This window comes from Rhipicephalus microplus, chromosome 3 (assembly GCF_043290135.1).
Source record: "Rhipicephalus microplus isolate Deutch F79 chromosome 3, USDA_Rmic, whole genome shotgun sequence".
Taxonomy (NCBI): domain Eukaryota; kingdom Metazoa; phylum Arthropoda; class Arachnida; order Ixodida; family Ixodidae; genus Rhipicephalus; species Rhipicephalus microplus.
In genome coordinates this window covers 258369435-258387683 of record NC_134702.1, presented here as the reverse complement: position 1 = coordinate 258387683, position 18249 = coordinate 258369435, and the positions used below count along the sequence as shown (strand labels likewise).

The 18249-nt window shown below is 45.7% G+C and overlaps 1 protein-coding gene across 4 annotated transcripts in view; it reads left to right on the top strand.

Annotated features, from left to right (window-relative positions):
• The window catches only part of LOC119168526 (focadhesin), a 677649-nt gene that overhangs the window by 144487 nt on the left and 514913 nt on the right, over positions 1-18249 (top strand). For all 4 annotated transcript variants that reach the window (XM_075890929.1, XM_037419929.2, XM_075890931.1 and 1 more), the window contains one exon: positions 4167-4271. In XM_075890929.1, coding sequence (XP_075747044.1) covers positions 4167-4271 — 105 coding nt within the window. The remainder of the gene's footprint in view (positions 1-4166; positions 4272-18249) is intronic.

Sequence of the window (18249 nt, the reverse complement as noted above, 5' to 3'; positions counted from 1 at the left end):
CGGAAAAAAGAAAAGAAAAAAATTCGATCTGGCTGGCGCTATGGGTTTTGTAAACACATAGGCGCAAAAAAAAAAAGGTTTATTTTAGTTTGCATGGCGTTCCACTTGCCCAGGATGACGTCTGCCTCAATTTCAGTTAACGTCATGCTTTCGCTGTACAACGTTGACAGTGTCAGTGCTCGCGTCATTTCTGAGCTTGTTGGCTGTGTAGGCGGTGCCTCTTTGATCTCAGTGTCGGAGTTGTTGGAATCCTCTGTAACTTGACGAATAATTTCTTTATCAGTGAAGTCCGCAGACAGCTAGAGGTCTGTGTCAACATCGACGAAGCCCTCAAGGGTTATCCCGGCTGGAATCGACACACCGGCAATGTGCAGATCGTCGAAGGTAACGTCCGTGGGTGGAAGTTCGTCGCACACGCTGTCCATTCCAGGCAAGACGGCCATCTTGGTGTCTAGTATGAAGCTCATGGGGCAAAAACAGTTCCGGAGAGTCTTTTGCGTAACCGCCCTCCACGAGTCTACAAGAATGCAGGCGAGAGACCATAGGTCAACAGCGTAGCTTTCTCGCTGCCGGTGCAGAAGCTGCACAACACCACGCAGCCTAGCTACAGCTGGCAGCGGATTGGGGCATGCTGGATTACGGTATTTTGGTTTTGAGGTTATGGCAGCCGTGGCGCGGTGGGCTCAAGGGTCTGAAAACCAGAAAAATAGTGGCGTCGATGGTGACTTTAGAGTCTGCGGTTAGCGGTAAAAAGTTCGGAAAAATTTGATGGCTTTTAATACATTGACTCTATGGGGAACTTGACGGTAGCACAGATGAATCCTGAAAAATCAGGCATGTACGGAATTTCAGACATCCGAAAAATAAGACGTCCGCTGTATACTTAAAACACATAAGCCGGTGTTACAAGCCTTCAACACTTTCCTGTCCACGCCTTTTCTCATCGACAGTATGTTGTCGATGGTTTTAGTTAAAATTTTATCACGTTCGCAGCGCTTACAGACAAGTGCATAAAAGGAGAACTCTTTTTCTAGTTTCGCTTTTGTGTGTCTTTTTTCGCTGCAGGGGGATGTTTAAAGCACCTTTTAATCGCGCTTGACGAGCGCTTCTAGTTTCCAACATGGCTTCTGCATTGCGCGCAGCTTTCACTCAGAAACGGCAAACTCCAATGGATTCTGGTGACTCTGCATTAGAATTTTGTGATGGTGGTAGCAGCATAGGCTCAGGAGATGACTTTTATTCATCAGACCTTAGTAGAATGGCAAAAGTTCATCAAGTAGCCCTGCAAAATCGACATGTATCTGCCGGTAAGTTTCATTTTTTATTCCGAACAATTTCATCGTGGCAAAGATCAAATCTAAAGATATCCGCCATGTTCTAAAGGTTGCGGTTCTTATCTGCGGAGTATTTCCGGAGCCCTCCACTACAGCGTCTCTCATAATCATATGGTGGTTTTGGGACGTTAAAGCCCACAAATCAATCAATATCTGCGGAGTGTGTCCATGTTGTTACGACAGGATCACCTGTCGGAGTCGCAAGAAAGCCGGGTGTTGCCTTCGGCATTGCGTTCCGCAGGGCTGCGCGCCGTTTCATAAGAGCTGTGTACTTCTTTTTGTTGTTCTCCACAACAGAAGTAATTGCAGATATATAATTGCATATTTTGGAGAAGCACTCATACGGCGAGAAAGACAGATCGCGGAAGGGAGTGGACGAGGTAAAATTTAACAGTACTATTTTCATTTATACGAGTATTGTGCAAGTGTCACGCTTGCACTGCTATTGAGACGTGCACAACTTTTTTTTCTAATACCACCTTCGGTAATTCCAAGAAATTCATTCAAAGCACTACTTGCATTTCTTAGTCTGTCCGACTATCAGAAGACAACTGTTGCATCCAGTGGCAAGCTGCATTGAGTATCTACACTGCCGAAGCACATCAACGTTTGATCCGCTCAATGTTTCTGACCTGATCGGAGCCTCTCTGTTGACGAGAGAATGGTAAAATTCAAAGGTAGATCTGGAATTCAGCAGTACATGTCGGACAAAGTTGGGGATATAAATTCTATGTTTTGGCGGACTCCAAATTGAGTTGTACTGTTCAGTTCAGTGAATATACAAGGAAGCGCGAAGCGCCAAGCGCACGTGGGCTCACATCCGATGTTGGGACTTGACTGGCAAAGAGATACCTGGATCAGGGCTAAATAACTTATTTCGACAACACTTACACGTCGACATGCTTGTTTGTGCTGGAGCGCAAGATGCTTGCTTGTGACGCAATGCACAAGGACTGCCAGGGCTTTCTAATCAAGCTGAAAGACACTTAGTGGGAGAAAAAAAAAAGAAATCAAAGAGAGGAGTTGTTCGGTGGCTATGGGATCAGGATGTTCTATTTTTACAGAGGAAAGTCAAGCGTGTTGTTCACATGATGACAATAGCCCTTATAGCCAACAAATTCGTGCTTGCGAAGCGCACAACAAAAGTAAACGATAAATGGCAAGAAGTATCCGTGAAAAAAGGTCATACTGATTGACAAGTACTGTGTGGGCATGCTCTGGTTCGACAAATCAGACCAACAAATTGGGACCTACAATGTTTTCTAGAGTATATAAATTGCTGTTATAAACGTTTTATTTTGATGAGCACCGTCCGCAACATTCCTAGAGGCTTAATTATAGAGGGGTTCACGCTTCGATCAGTTCGCGTTTAGGCCAGAAATAATGGAGGAGCTCCTAGGACTTGATGAGCAAGAACATTCTCGTTCCAAGGCTTCTGCGGCTGTTCCTGCTACAAGTGTCTTTAAGGATGAACAGCACAAGCCTTAGAAGCTACTAAGATGCAGGAACTGATGCAACGCTTTCTGGGAGACATGCTTCACAAACTTGTGCTTCACCATATCTTGCAACTGCTTTGTGAGGTGGCATGAAAGCCACTATGGTTAACATTTTTTTTTGTACAAAATTAACTTTTACAGATAGATAGTTCATATTTGCCGTAATGTTGTATGCATTCTTCTTCTTTGAAATTTATATGGGAAATTTTTTTAGGTTGTATTCATGCAAAGCAACATCAATGTTTTACGAACTTTTCTTATGTTCTGTTACAAATTTTTTTATTAGGTATTTTTCTTCAGAACATTTTTAATAAATGTTTGCTTGCAAATAATACCATTTTCTAGCACAATTCTTTTACTGCAAATTCGTACTATTTATTGTAATATAATGCATTTGGTGTAGCAGTAAAAAAAATTGCTTATAAGACCACCCGAAAACTGCCTATTTTCCTGCAGACAAGTGAGTGTTGAATTTTTAAAAAAAATTATGAATTGATGTGAAGGTAATATGTTCATTTACTTCAAGAAAATATGTGTAGCAGTTTTTCTGTCATTTCCATTTCCTGTGTTCATTCTTTTTTTGTCTAGATATATTTTCTTGTTGCAATGCACCAACTAGCCCAAAAACGTGTGCTATTAGAAGTTCATATACCTTGGAGGGGGGTCATGTAGATTTCTCTTGAATAGGTGTTTTCACGGTTTAGCAACCCTTTAATTAAACCATTTTACAGAAGATTACACGCTTAATAGCATACATTTCATTTGTTGCTTTCCCAGCTTAGCACACCTATACTGCAGTGAAACCACTGTTACAAGGGGTTACATGCGGACTGTACACCTGTTCGTTCATTTTGAATACTTCAGAATTTTGAATAATTTAATTCTCTATTGAAGCAAATTCAAATACTGTAATATTTGTTTGTATGTTTGAAGCATTCGAATGTGTGTGCACACTTTCTTTATTTACATTGCTGTTAGCACTACAGGGATGGCTAACCACCATATTAAAGAAAATGACATTGCTCTTTGGTAGCAAGAATATTTGGTGTGTCACCAAATGGAATGCCTGTATTTCTTCATTTGACCGTTGCGACAAGTCTCCAAGATTGCTTTTTACTGCTTCATCACTCTCCAAACATAAAGGGGAACAAGGTAAGAAATGAGTTTCAATTAAGTACTGTCTATAGTCTCCAGTTCTGCCACAATGTCTCCTCACGAGGACCTTGCCCATGTTAGTCACTGTGAGTGCAGAGAGTGGTCGTTTTCACTGTCAGGTCAGCGGCCTCTGGTAGAGTTTCACTGATAATTGTGCATACAATGTGCAATGCAAATGCAGAGTCCCAGTGTGCTGCCACTGCTGCTGTACGTGGTTGGCCGGAGCCACTGTCCAGCCACTCTGACCCTGCTGCTGCACTCACTCGCCGTGACGGCTTGCCACAAGGTGAGGCCACAAATGGACCTTTTTTTTGTCCGTAGTACCAACCTTTTGTCTTACGCTTTAGTAAACATCTGATGCTTATGTCAACCCATTCTGAACACTTATTTGAAGTATTTCTATCCAAAATTTCCTGCACTTGTTGCCACTTGCTATGAATTTTCTATAAACTGGAAAATGTATGTGTGAAACCCGCAAAACAATTTTCAGCATGTCTTTTTCTTTCGCTCCGCTCCGCATTGTGAAGCAGGTCAAACTGGGTAAATTGAAAGGGGGAAAACGAATGAAGGCTGCCACGTAAGAGCAGCAAGTGGCTCAGAATACAATGATCTAACAAGTTCATTTAATATGTTTACACATGAGTGTAAAGACACTCATGGTTAAAACGTAGTTGCGATGAATCTCCAACAGAGTCTCGCAGACTAGTGTATTTGGTTCGTCTTATGCCTACCGGTCTTATGCATATCAGCTGGGCACCGTGATAATTTTTTCTGCCATAGAAGTTCACTGCGCTGCTGAACTTTCGACGCGGCAACGTGCCGCAAATAGTTTTTAATCGTTTTGAGAAGCACAGAGATAGGCCAGTCAGTTATTCCAACTTCTGCGTGATTTGAGTGGTGCTTTCATGGGTAATCATCGGGAAAGAAAGAAGGCTGGGTGGCGACCACCCACAAATGTGCTGGTATGACTTATCGTCGACAGAAAGCCTTATCACTAGAGCTGTGCGAATAGCAAAGCTTTGAATGTGAAGCAAGTCCGCGTACTTTTCTAGTATTTCTCAAATATTTTTCAGTTTCAAAAAAAATTGTTAGGGAAAAAAAGTTAGTGAAAATTTCTAAGCATATTATTGAAGTATAGCAACATAAAAGTGCTTGTTTCCCTAGGTTAATGAAGCACTGGCAGGGTGGTATTGCATAGTTTTCTTATCAAGAATGAGGTAATCCAGAGGCCGAATCATATTATTACATAATATTGCCACGTTCCATTTCCCAAGTTTTTGTTATCGTCCGAAAACACCGCACGATTCTCAGCGCAAACCGCGCCTGCAGTTTTCTAGAAGGTTCCGGACTGTAGTAGATCATTTCGATAAGATCACGCCCACTGTGCGAACGGTACAGATTGTTCTGGAAGCTACGCCACCGCCAGCGATAACGCTAGAACATTCGACGGCAAGAGTATAAATGCCGACGCGCTTCGCCGCTTGTCAGTTGTTGATCGAAGGCCGACGCTCCGTTCGCCGCTATCAGTCCGAGACTGCTATCTGTGCGAGACTGCTGCTGTAATTGGACTTTCAGTTTACCGGGCACAGGTTCGCCCAAATAAACAGTTAAATCCTAACACGAAGTCTCCTGTCTTCGGCCACGTCACGACCCCGTGACATCTGGTGGAGGTGCTGCTTCGTTCATGTACCGGACGCCCCCGTCAAGCCGTGAACCCAGCCCACGTCGCGGAGAAGACACCGACACCAACCAGGAGCAGCGAACAAGCCGCCGACAGCAAGGGCTACCACCGGACTACGGACTTCTACCAGACAAGGCGCGGAAGACGAAGGCCATGACCGCGACTGCAGCGACAGTGACAACCGCAGCGTCCCAGCCCACGATGGTCATGCATCAACCCAGGGAACCACCAATTTTCCTTGGGTCATCGTTCGAAGACCCGGAGTCCTGGCTCGAGACATACGACCATGTGGCCGCCCTCAACCACTGGGACCATGACGAAAAGCTGCGTCGTGTGTTCTTCTATTTGGAAGACACCGCAAGGACTTGGCTTGAAAATCGGGAGTCCACGCTCCGAACGTGGGATGTTTTCTGCGGCGCATTCCTTCAAACGTTCGCGAGCGTCGCTCGCAAAGAGAGGGCCGCTGCTTTATTAGAGACTCGGGTTCAGCTACCAAATGAAAATGTCGCCATTTTCACAGAAGAAATGACTCGACTATTCCGTCACGCTGATCCAGACATGCCTGAGGAGAAAAAAGTTCGTTTCCTCATGCGAGGGGTCAAACAGGAGCTCTTCGCGGGACTGATGAGAAACCCACCGATAACCGTCCAAGAATTTGTAGCAGAAGCGACCACTATCGAAAAGACCCTGGACATGCGCACCAGACAGTATAATCGTCGCCTGACTGCAGACTGCGCTGCTGCTCAAGCCAGTAACTCCGGAGACCTGCGTGAAACGATCCGAGCGATCGTGCGGGAAGAGCTGCGCAAGCTGTTGCCTTCGGCCCAGCCTCAAGTGGATTCAATTGCCGACATTGTGCGAGAAGAAGTTCGGCAATCGCTTCAAATTCCCCACGCACCGCTGCCCGAGCCGGAAGCTATGAGCTACGCCGCTGCACTGCGCCACAACGCTCCTCCCCGTCCACGCCAAAACGCCGCCCCATCGCACTTCCGTCGACAGACGCCACCGCCGCCACCACCCCCACCGACGTCATACCGTTCGCCAGCGGCCCAGCGCAGTGCACCGAGGAAGACTGACGTCTGGCGCACCCCTGACCATCGCCCGCTCTGCTACCACTGCGGCGAGGCCGGACACACATACCGCCGTTGCCAGTACCGACAGATGGGACTGCGTGGCTTCGCCGTCAATGCACCGCGTCTACAGCCAGGAGAACGACCACGTGACATCGCCGACTACCTGACAGGAACTCGGTGGACACCACGAAGCCCTTCGCGTTCGCCGTCGCCCAGCCGCCGCACGTCACCGCACTACCGGCAGTACTCTGGCCCAACGCGGGGCCGGTCTCCTAGCCCGTATCCGGGAAACTAAGGGCAGCAACCGGTGGAGGTGCGGTTGCTGTGCGACGAACTACCGAAGATCCTCCGACGACGACGACGCCGCGACGGAGCTTTCCGAACACAACGCCAGCCAGGCAAAGCCCTGATGGCGAAAGCTCATTTACCGAAGGTGGCCTGACGACGCAGCATGGAAGCAGCGGAACAAGCCGACGCAGCCGTGACCCGACGCCACGCCCTAACTGTAATGCGAGACGGCGAACTAGCGACCTCGACGTTCTTATCGACGGCCACAGTGTGACTGCTCTCGTCGATACTGGAGCCGACTATTCTGTCATCAGTGGGTCGTTCGCCGCGAAGTTAAAGAAAGTTAGGACAGCTTGGAAAGGCCCTGAAATCCGCACAGCCGGAGGTCATCTCATAACGCCTGCAGGAATCTGCACAGCGAGAGTCACCATTAACGGCCGTATTTATCCTACAGACTTCGTAGTCCTACAGCGTTGCTCGAGAGATGTAATCCTTGGCATGGACTTCTTATGCCTCCATGGTGCTGTCATCAACATAAAAACAAAGTCGATAACGTTATCCACAGAAGAAGCACTACCGCCGCGCACGCCGTCAGGACACCATGCCTTGAATGTGCTGGAAGAACAAGTCACCATTCCGCCTCGCTCAAGCGTCATTATTTCAGTCGGCGCTCCTAAATCACCTGACTTGGAAGGCGTCGTTGAAGGCAGTCAGCATCTGCTGGTCACCCGAAATATTTGCGTCGCAAGAGGAATTGCAGAGCTGCGGGGAGGCAAAGCAACGGTTTTGCTCACGAATTTCAGCAATGAGTACAAACATGTGAACAAAGGAACAACGGTCGCATACATCGAAGAAATTGTCGAAGCCACCAGTGCTTTCGCCCTCGCCGATTCTGCGGAACCTGCTCAGAGGAACCAAGCCCCTCCCATAGCTTTCGACGTCAATCCCAGACTTCCGAACGATAAGCAAGAACAGCTCAAGGCCGTGCTCCTGCAATACGAAGATTGCTTTTCGTCGTCATCGAAAATTCGGCAGACCCCAATCACGAAACATCGCATCATAACCGAAGAAAATGCCAGACCACTCCGTCAGAGTCCGTACAGGGTTTCGACGCGGGAACGTGAGGCCATGAAGAGACAAGTTGATGAAATGCTGCGGGATGACATTATCCAGCCGTCCAAGAGTCCATGGGCATCCCCCGTGGTGTTAGTGAAGAAAAAGGATGGGACCCTACGTTTCTGCGTCGATTATCGCCGCCTGAACAAAATCACAAGAAAGGACGTGTATCCCCTCCCACGAATAGACGACGCACTTGATCGGCTCCATAACGCCAAGTACTTTTCGTCAATGGACCTTAAGACTGGCTATTGGCAAATCGAAGTCGACGAAAGAGACCGAGAGAAGACGGCGTTCATAACACCGGACGGCCTCTTCGAGTTTAAGGTGATGCCCTTCGGCCTTTGCTCAGCGCCTGCAACGTTTCAACGCGTTATGGATACAGTACTGGCAGGATTGAAGTGGCAGACTTGCCTTGTGTACTTGGACGACGTCGTCGTGTTTTCCTCGAGTTTCGATGAGCATCTTCGGCGCCTTGAAGCTGTACTTCAAGCCATCAAGACTTCCGGACTCACACTGAAGCCAGAAAAGTGCAGATTTGCGTATGAGGAGCTCTTGTTTCTGGGGCACGTTATCAGCAAGTCTGGAGTTCGTCCCGATCCACGGAAAACAGCCGCCATCGCCGACTTCCCGCCGCCCACTGACAAGAAAGCCGTACGCCGATTTCTGGGCCTGTGCGCCTATTATAGGCGGTTCGTGAAAAACTTCGCCCGCATCGCCGATCCTCTCACTAACCTTACCAAGGCCGACGTGGAGTTTAAGTGGGAAACGCCGCAGGAACACGCTTTCCAGGAGCTTAAACATCGCCTCCAGACGCCTCCGTTACTTGCCCATTTCGACGAATTCGCCGAGACAGAAATACATACTGACGCAAGCAGCGTAGGTCTTGGCGCCGTTCTTGTGCAGAGGGCTGACGGACTTGAAAGGGTTATTAGTTACGCCAGCCGATCGCTATCCAAAGCAGAAGCAAATTATTCCACAACAGAAAAGGAGTGCCTCGCCATCATCTGGGCTACGTCGAAATTTCGCCCCTACCTCTACGGCAGGCCCTTCAAAGTTGTGAGCGACCACCACGCATTGTGTTGGCTAGCCACCTTGAAGGACCCCTCAGGTCGCCTCGCACGATGGAGCCTGAGACTTCAAGAATATGACATTACTGTCATTTACAAGTCCGGCAAAAAACACTCCGACGCCGACTGTCTCTCTCGTGCGCCTGTCGACCAACCGCTACCCGACGACCCGGATGACGACTACTTCTTAGGAACGATAACTACCGACGACTTCGCTGAACGACAGAGGGCCGACCCGGAACTTAAGGCCCTAATAGAATACCTCGAAGGCAGGACCGCCGAAGTCCCGAAGATATTCAAGCGCGCACTTGCGTCGTTCTTTCTACGAAACGGTCTTCTACAAAAGAAAAACTTTTCACCGCTTCGAGCTAAGTACCTTCTTGTGGTGCCATCAGCTCTGCGACCAGAACTCCTGCAGGCCCTTCACGACGATCCGACGGCAGGGCACCTCGGTGTTTCTCGCACGCTTGCGAGGATACAAGAAAGATACTACTGGCCACGTCTTACCACCGACGTCACTCGTTATGTGAGAACATGCCGGGACTGTCAGCGACGCAAGACACCACCGACAAGGCCAGCGGGACTTCTGCAGCCAATTGATCCACCTTGCCGACCTTTCCAGCAGATTGGTATGGACCTACTGGGGCCGTTCCCGACGTCGGCTTTCGGAAACAAGTGGATCGTGGTAGCTACCGACTACCTCACCCGCTACGCCGAGACAAAAGCCCTGCCAAAAGGCAGTGCATCCGAAGTAGCTAAATTCTTCGTCGAAAATATCGTCCTACGTCATGGCGCCCCAGAGGTCCTTATCACCGACAGAGGAACGGCATTCACTGCCGACTTAACTCAAGCAATCTTGGCATACAGCCAAACAAACCACCGCCGGACGACAGCGTACCACCCACAGACCAACGGCCTCACCGAGCGGCTTAACAAGACGATCGCCGACAGGCTGTCAATGTACGTCGATGTCGAACACAAGACGTGGGACGCCATTCTTCCGTATGTGACCTTCGCATACAACACAGCGGTGCAGGAGACGACGCAGATATCGCCATACAAATTGGTCTACGGAAGGAGCCCGGCAACGACGCTCGATGCCATGTTACCCAACGTCACCGACGAAGAAAACCTCGATGTGAGCGAGTACCTTCAACGCGCCGAAGAAGCCCGACAACTTGCGCGTCTCCGTATCAAGAATCAACAGACGACCGACAGCCACCGTTACAACCTTCGACGACGCTTCGTGGAATACCAGCCCGGTGAACGTGTTTGGGTGTGGACGCCGATACGCCGACGTGGACTAAGTGAAAAGCTTCTGTGACGGTACTTCGGACCGTACAGGGTGGTTCGACGGCTCGGCCCACTTGATTACGAGGTTGTCCCCGACGGCATCACGAACTCTCAACGACGCCGATCGCGACCTGAAGTCGTCCATGTCGCGCGCCTCAAGCCGTTTCATGCGCGTTAACAAACTGAACTAGTGTTTTTTTTGTATTATTGTTGTATCGTAATTTATTCATTGTACTTTCTTGCATTATTATTGTACTTTCATCTTTAGTTAAAGCATCGGGACGATGCCTTTTTTTTCAGAGGGGGGCAATGCCACGTTCCATTTCCCAAGTTTTTGTTATCGTCCGAAAACACCGCACGATTCTCAGCGCAAACCGCGCCTGCAGTTTTCTAGAAGGTTCCGGACTGTAGTAGATCATTTCGATAAGATCACGCCCACTGTGCGAACGGTACAGATTGTTCTGGAAGCTACGCCACCGCCAGCGATAACGCTAGAACATTCGACGGCAAGAGTATAAATGCCGACGCGCTTCGCCGCTTGTCAGTTGTTGATCGAAGGCCGACGCTCCGTTCGCCGCTATCAGTCCGAGACTGCTATCTGTGCGAGACTGCTGCTGTAATTGGACTTTCAGTTTACCGGGCACAGGTTCGCCCAAATAAACAGTTAAATCCTAACACGAAGTCTCCTGTCTTCGGCCACGTCACGACCCCGTGACAATATGATGCAATCAAGGAGTTGCAGACAACACTTTACAGGTGAAAGGCAAAGATGCTACTTCCTCAGCCTCCTCTCTTCTTTAAGCCTCTGCGAAAGCCCAAATTGTTTGGCAGACCAGGTTGGTCTTCCATCGATTTAGGAGTTCCAAATCTGCCTGGTATATATCGACATACTAAAATATTTCAAATATTGGATGCTAAAAATTTCTGGAATTCTATTTTTCAGACTTCCTTAAAGTTCAGGTTCAAAATAGGATTAGTTTAGCACTCACCTCTGCAACATCTATTATCTCCATGTAGGAACCAGTGTTCTTATGGACCAATTCGCAACTGGAGAAAATTCTCTGTCTGCTGGCAACACTGGCCGAAAAAACGAAAATGGCTTCGCCTAACAGAATAAACGTGGCACTTCCGCTTGGAGCTTCGCTGAAGTTTCTTAATTGGGGTGTCGGATCGCGATGCTTCGTCAAAGGCTATAGACTGCCTCATTTTTATCTGCATAAATGATTTCACTGGCGAAACAACTGACATAGTTGTGCTGTGCGCACAAACATCAAGCCTTCTTGGTGAACCGCATCAGATTTACTTCAAGTTAAAGAACTTGTCTTGCGAGCCTGAGGTTGAAGAAGGCAACTGCTCATGTGTGAAGAGCCTCTCTGAAAGGTGCTAGCACTTTTGTATGGAGTTGCTACACTGATACAGGCAAGGCTTTAACAGTTTCAAGGTAACTATGCTGCGACTCGTGCTGCCGATCGCATGTATCTCATTGAGCTCTTTTGTCTTGTCAAAAGCAGAATATGCATGCTGTTTACTTGATTACAGAACAGCGCTATGCCTGGGGCAGTCTATCTTGAGATAAGGCATATCGTCGTTTTGATATATTAGAAGTGCTCCTTTCTTTTCTTTCACTGATTCATGTTACAGTGTAGACCACTTATAAAGTAACCGCTTATAGTGCAGAAGCGCTTACAATGCGGTCCAACATAACATAATATCTTCAAGACAAAATATTGTTACTAGGGTTCCACAAGGCTCAGTATTAGGTCCTCTTCTTTTTTTTTTTGTATATAAATCACCGACTACAAATAATCAACTGTGCAGAAATATTGATGTATGCATATGACACATGCATTATGGTAACTGCTGATAATATTACAGAACTTAATCAGAAGGTAAATTTAGAGTTAAAAAGTATATCGGACTGGTTCCAAGGTAACAAATTAACAATCAATAAAAAAACAAAAACAAAATATTTAGTCTTTCAGTCATGTTTTCAAGATAGTAGATACTGCACCTTTAAACATACCGATAAATAACATTTCGTTAGAACAGGCTGACTTTTACAAATACCTTGGAGGGATTTTTGACAAACACTTTCAATGGGAAGAACACATGAACAGCGTATGCTCTAGATTAGCGTGTGGTTGTTATGGTTTAAGATTAGCCCGTGAGTACTTTGAAATACCAGTATTGGGAGTTATGTATTTTGCTTTTATTGAAAGTCATTTGAGATATTGTATCGATTTGTGGGGATGGGCATATAAAACCTTATTGATTTCGGTTGTCAAACTCCAAAAACATGCAATTAGAATTATGTCTCATTCAAGGTATTTCGATCAAGCGGCCCCATTGTTCAACCAATATGGCATATTACCATTTGAGAGCTTGCAACAGCTGAGCATATTAATGTGCATTTATAAGGTCATGAGATTCAATCATCTATTCAGCTCATCCATATTTTTTTCATCGTCGCGCTGTACTAGAAGTGTAACTGCAGGTCATTTTAATCTTGCGCCATGTACCAATGTATACGGAGAACTACAGTTCACAGAAATAAAGACCTGGAACACACTCACAACGGTTGTAATTAATTCGGCAAACTTCCCCAAAGTCCTGAAACAATATTTTCTTTGTTGCAGACAGAGTAAATTATAGAAGCTTTGTTAGTATTGTACAACACTGTAAATTATATACATAAATGGCTACTGGTATTTCTGTGAAATCATTGATATGCAAGTGTTATTTAATTAGATGACATATGATGAGGTTTCTGTAGTTGTTCTCATACAGTACGTATTTTTCAGGTCATCTTCAGTCATTTTTTTTTTTGCTACTAACTCAAATATAATAGATTTTTGTATTTTATAGCTTCTTGATCAATGGCATTGTATCTTTTCATTTTTGCTGTATATAGTACGTATACTTTCTTCTTATAGGTACTCTATTGTATGATGCCTGTTAGTTGATATGATTATTTACAATTGATATAATCAACTGATCTTGATTTTTTTGGTGTATTTGAAATATTATCATATTGAGTTTTACTTTTTTCCTGATGTGTTAGGATATCCCTATAGGTATTCTTTTATCAGACCTTCAACTAGCCTTTCGCTATATGTCTGACAAGTGTTTGTTACCTGTAAATAGATTATGAAATAAACATTCATTCATTCATTCAAAGGTATACCTGTCAACACCAACAACTTGTTTAACGGCGTTGTGCGCAGCATTGACGCGAGCACCGGGGAAGAAGAGCTTGTAGAAAATCTTCGTGTCTGCACGCACGGAGTTCACATCGTGCGGGCCTGCATGCTCGGACAATCACAGACAGCGCTGCTACACTTTTAGGGCCTCAAATTACCTCAATTGGTGTACTTTCATGGAGGGGAGATGCCCTGTCAATACCAGCCAACAAGGCAGTTCTGCCTTATCTGTCAAACTGCCAGACACAGACCAGATGTCTGCCCCAATCCAACAGCTCAAGCATGCAATGTCTGCAACACCTTCGAATTCGAGCAGCCGGTCACACCTGTGTTTCGAAGTGCGCCCTGTGCGGAGGGCCCCATCTCACAGTTGCAACAGAATGTGAAAACAAACTGAAGCGCATTCAAGCTTGGGGAAAACCTACCTCCATCACCACCTGCAAAACACAGCCTCATCTGGTCACCCAGTCGATGAAGACGGCTGCCTCTTACCAGCGATTGTTCAGCTCTGAGCAGCAGGAAAACCTCAACCCCGAAATTACTATAAATCCGCTAAGTGACCACAGATCTCTGCTAGCTTCCAGTTTGAGATCTAAGTCCCACTTACGCGTACAAGACAGGCATCAATCCCAGTCACCCAAATGACTATTAAGGTCAGGGCCCCTGCACCTGGCAGCAACCACCGCAGCACCCAATCACTACGGGTTCCCGCAGCACCAATAGAACAGGAAAGCCTCCCTCACGGAGACCATAACCAACGAAGGCAGGGTAAGCTGGACAGCAGTAGCCTCGCACTAGCATTAAATCAACAGCCTCCACCATCCACAAAATTTGAGCAGAAACTCGTGAGCATATGCACACACATACAAACACTCCCACAAGGAAACAAACAAACAGAAAGGTGAACAGGAAGAGAACTGTCTCATTCAATATGTGCGGCCTTGTTACATTATTTGGCAGAGCCAGCAAAAGGAACCAGCACGTGGGTGAATTTTTTTTGTGCGCAACACTAGCAACTTTGTGGTATTTCAAGAAGTACTAACTGAAGGTTAAAGCCATCATGGCAATTCCTGAGTATGGAACAGATGAGTTTTTGAACCTCATTTTTATTGAAGCCTCCTTGTCTTCAAAAGCACTTTCAAAGCGTAGTTCCCTGACAGTATATCAAGCAGCCTATTTTCAACAAACTGGTGTCGACACTGCTAAACCGCATTTATGTGACACATCAAGCATCATCGGAGCAGTTACCAACAGTGATGTGAGCCACTACATTTCATAGTAGAATATTTCACAGCCAAAACAGGTTAGATACTGACAGAAAAGGGTCACAGCGCTGAAAAGGAAGGAACATAGAAAGGAAACATTGACTCATCAAAACTGTGCGCATGTGCACAAGTACTACAACACAACATGATTCATGTCTTGTCTAAGACAGTTATATTCTTCATCTGAAAGAGTGATACATGGATGACTTATGCACTTGTTATTCAATCTAATGAAAAATGCTATAGCTTTTCACGTGTGCTCTGATCGACATGTCTGTATTAGCTCTTTTCTGTGAGTGGGGCACACACTCACATGATTTACAACGAGCTGTGATTGTAGCACCTGATAGCATCAGCTCATGCTCTTGTAGGCGCTCGTTTATGCAACGCTCCGTTTGGCCTACGTATTCACAGCGGCAAGACAATGGGAATGGCATAAAACACATTTGTTCCCTTTCCCTGACTGCTGGGATAACTCTCTAGCCACCAAAGCACACACACTATGGATTTTGTTACGAGCTAAGAAGAACATGTTTACGCCACAACGAGCACCGATGTTTTTCAAACCATGCACAGTTGTGTAACTGTGGGATATTACCGCGTGCCTCATTTTCTTGCTAACTTCTGGGCCACTATACACATGGCGATGAAACCTCTTGAGCTTTGATATAAGTTTTTCTGACACGGAGCAAAATTACGTCGCTCAGAAAGCCAGAATTTGGTTGGAACAACTTGCGCATCAAATGTGCATCCACTAACTTGCCCGATTTGCAATTCTGCCACTACATCTTAGCAGCAGCAAATTTCGTGATGAAGCATTGTTAGTGAGACTATAGATATTGCATTGATAGTAGCAAATTATTCATCATGAATATACATTCAGACAGATTCGATGACGCCTCCGGCCATCTTGAAAGGTAGCTAAATATTGTAGTTTTGGGACGTGGAAACTCAGATATTACTGGTGGATAGCTTTCATGTATAAGCTGTGAAAAACAATGGATTGCTATCAAATAAAGACTCAGTCATGATTATATCATGACTGAGGAAAAAGAAAAAACACGCGGAAGCTGCCTCAGAAACAGCCCGTGTAACGAGAACGACGAACGTACCCGGCGACCAAACAAAAAAGGGAGCCACTACTCGTCGTGCTGCAAAATAGGCGAACTAACACTTCTCACAGTGAATGCTAGAAGCGTAATTAATAAGCCTGAACCTCTTGAAAATTTGATCATCGATTATGAGCCTCACTTAGCAGCCGTCACAGAAACGTGGCTCACGCCTGATGTTTTAGATCATGAATTTACACCACCCAACTATTCCGTGATCCGAAAAGATCGCCCCACACGTGGTGGTGGGGTGGCAATATTGATAAGAAAAGGCCTCTCTTTCGTGGCCCTTCCAGAGGTACAAAATGCTGAAGTGGTTTTTTGTAAACTACTTTGTGACGGTACCAGCATACTGTTAGGGTGTGTTTATCGAAGCCCAAACTCGGGTGACGATTCTATCAGTGCAATTCATGATTACATGCAACGTCATGCTTACGGTTCACGTGTTGTACTCATGGGTGATTTTAATCTTCCAGACATTAACTGGGATAGTATGTGCTATACGTCATCAGCTTCGGATGTGCTATTTGACCTCATGCTAACCTTCAGTCTTCATCAGGTCGTTTTGCAGCCTACTCGCTTGCAGGGAGTAACTGAGAACATACTTGATCTAATTTTTTTCAGCAACCATTTCGACATAAACCGCATAAGAATTGATGTAAGCCGCGGAATATCTGACCACGACGTACCAGTGTGCGTAGTTCCTCTTGGTGGCACCATGACCACTCATTCTTCTGTATCCGTTGTAACAAACTTCGAAAATGCTGATGATGATAGCATACTAACTCATCTCGCTCATGAATTCCTGTATTTCTCAGAAATGGGGTTGAATACATCAGTAGATGTCGATTCCCTTTGGCTTCACTTCAAATCTGTCGTACGTTTTTGTATCGCTCACCACATATCTACAAAAGTCAAACGGCCGCCAAAAAATAATCCATGGATCACGCGCGAAGTTATTCAGGCGAAGCGACGTTTGAAAAGGTTACGTAGAGCAATAAAAACAAAAGGCGGGGGAGAATCCAGAATTCGAAAGCTACCGGATGCCATCACGGAATTTAAGCACAAAGCTAAACTTGCTAAACAACGCTATTTTGACGAGACACTACCTACGTTCCTTCTAAATAATCCCTGCAGGTTCTGGAATCACTTTCGCGCCACTAAAACAGCAGCATCGCATCTCCTTCCAGAAGAAAAAACTGTTAAGGCCAACGCAAATAACGATTTTTTTCGATCGGTGTTTACCGTTGATGATAACGTTATTCCGCCAATAGAAGAGCAACATTGTACGAAAGTCGACCTATTAGACATCGCTGATGCTGGGATTTTCAACCTGCTACTTAAGCTCGACACCAAAAAAAGTAGTGGACCAGACGATATACCGAACAGTTTCCTGAAAAGATATGCAGAATGGTGTAGCAAATATCTTGGTCTCATTTTTCGAAAATCACTCACGACTTCACAACTACCTAACGATTGGAAGATTGCAAAGGTGATACCGATCCATAAAGGAGGAGACGCAGCACAATTTTCAAATTTCAGACCTATTTCATTGACCAGCACATCATGTAAACTACTCGAACACATAATCTTAAAACACATGACAGTATTTCTAGAGCACATAAATTTCTTCTCCCCTAACCAACATGGTTTTCGAAGTGGTTTAGCGACGGTAACTCAACACACTGAACTAGTTCACGACCTTGCCATTACAGTTAATAAAATAAGGTCAAACTGACTTAATTCTACTTGACCTATCTAAGGCTTTTGACTGTGTATGCCACAGCAAACTAACAGCTAAAGTAGAAAATGTTTTTGGAATAAAAGAACTTTCTGCTTGGATAAAAGCTTTCTTATTTAACAGGTCACAATTTGTAGTCTATGAACAGATGTCTTCTAACACAGTAGCAGTAACATCCGGCGTTCCCCAAGGCTCGGTACTTGGGCCATTGCTTTTCTTGCTCTATATTAATGATATCACTGCTAACATCACTTGCAACATCAAGCTATTTGCGGACGACTGTGTGATCTATAGAGAAATTAATCATTACAACGATCACATTATGCTTAATGATTCTCTAGCTGTCGTGGCTAATTGGTGCTCTAAATGGCAGATGAAAATAAACACACAAAAATCAGGGATAATGACCGTAAGCAGAAAAACAAAAC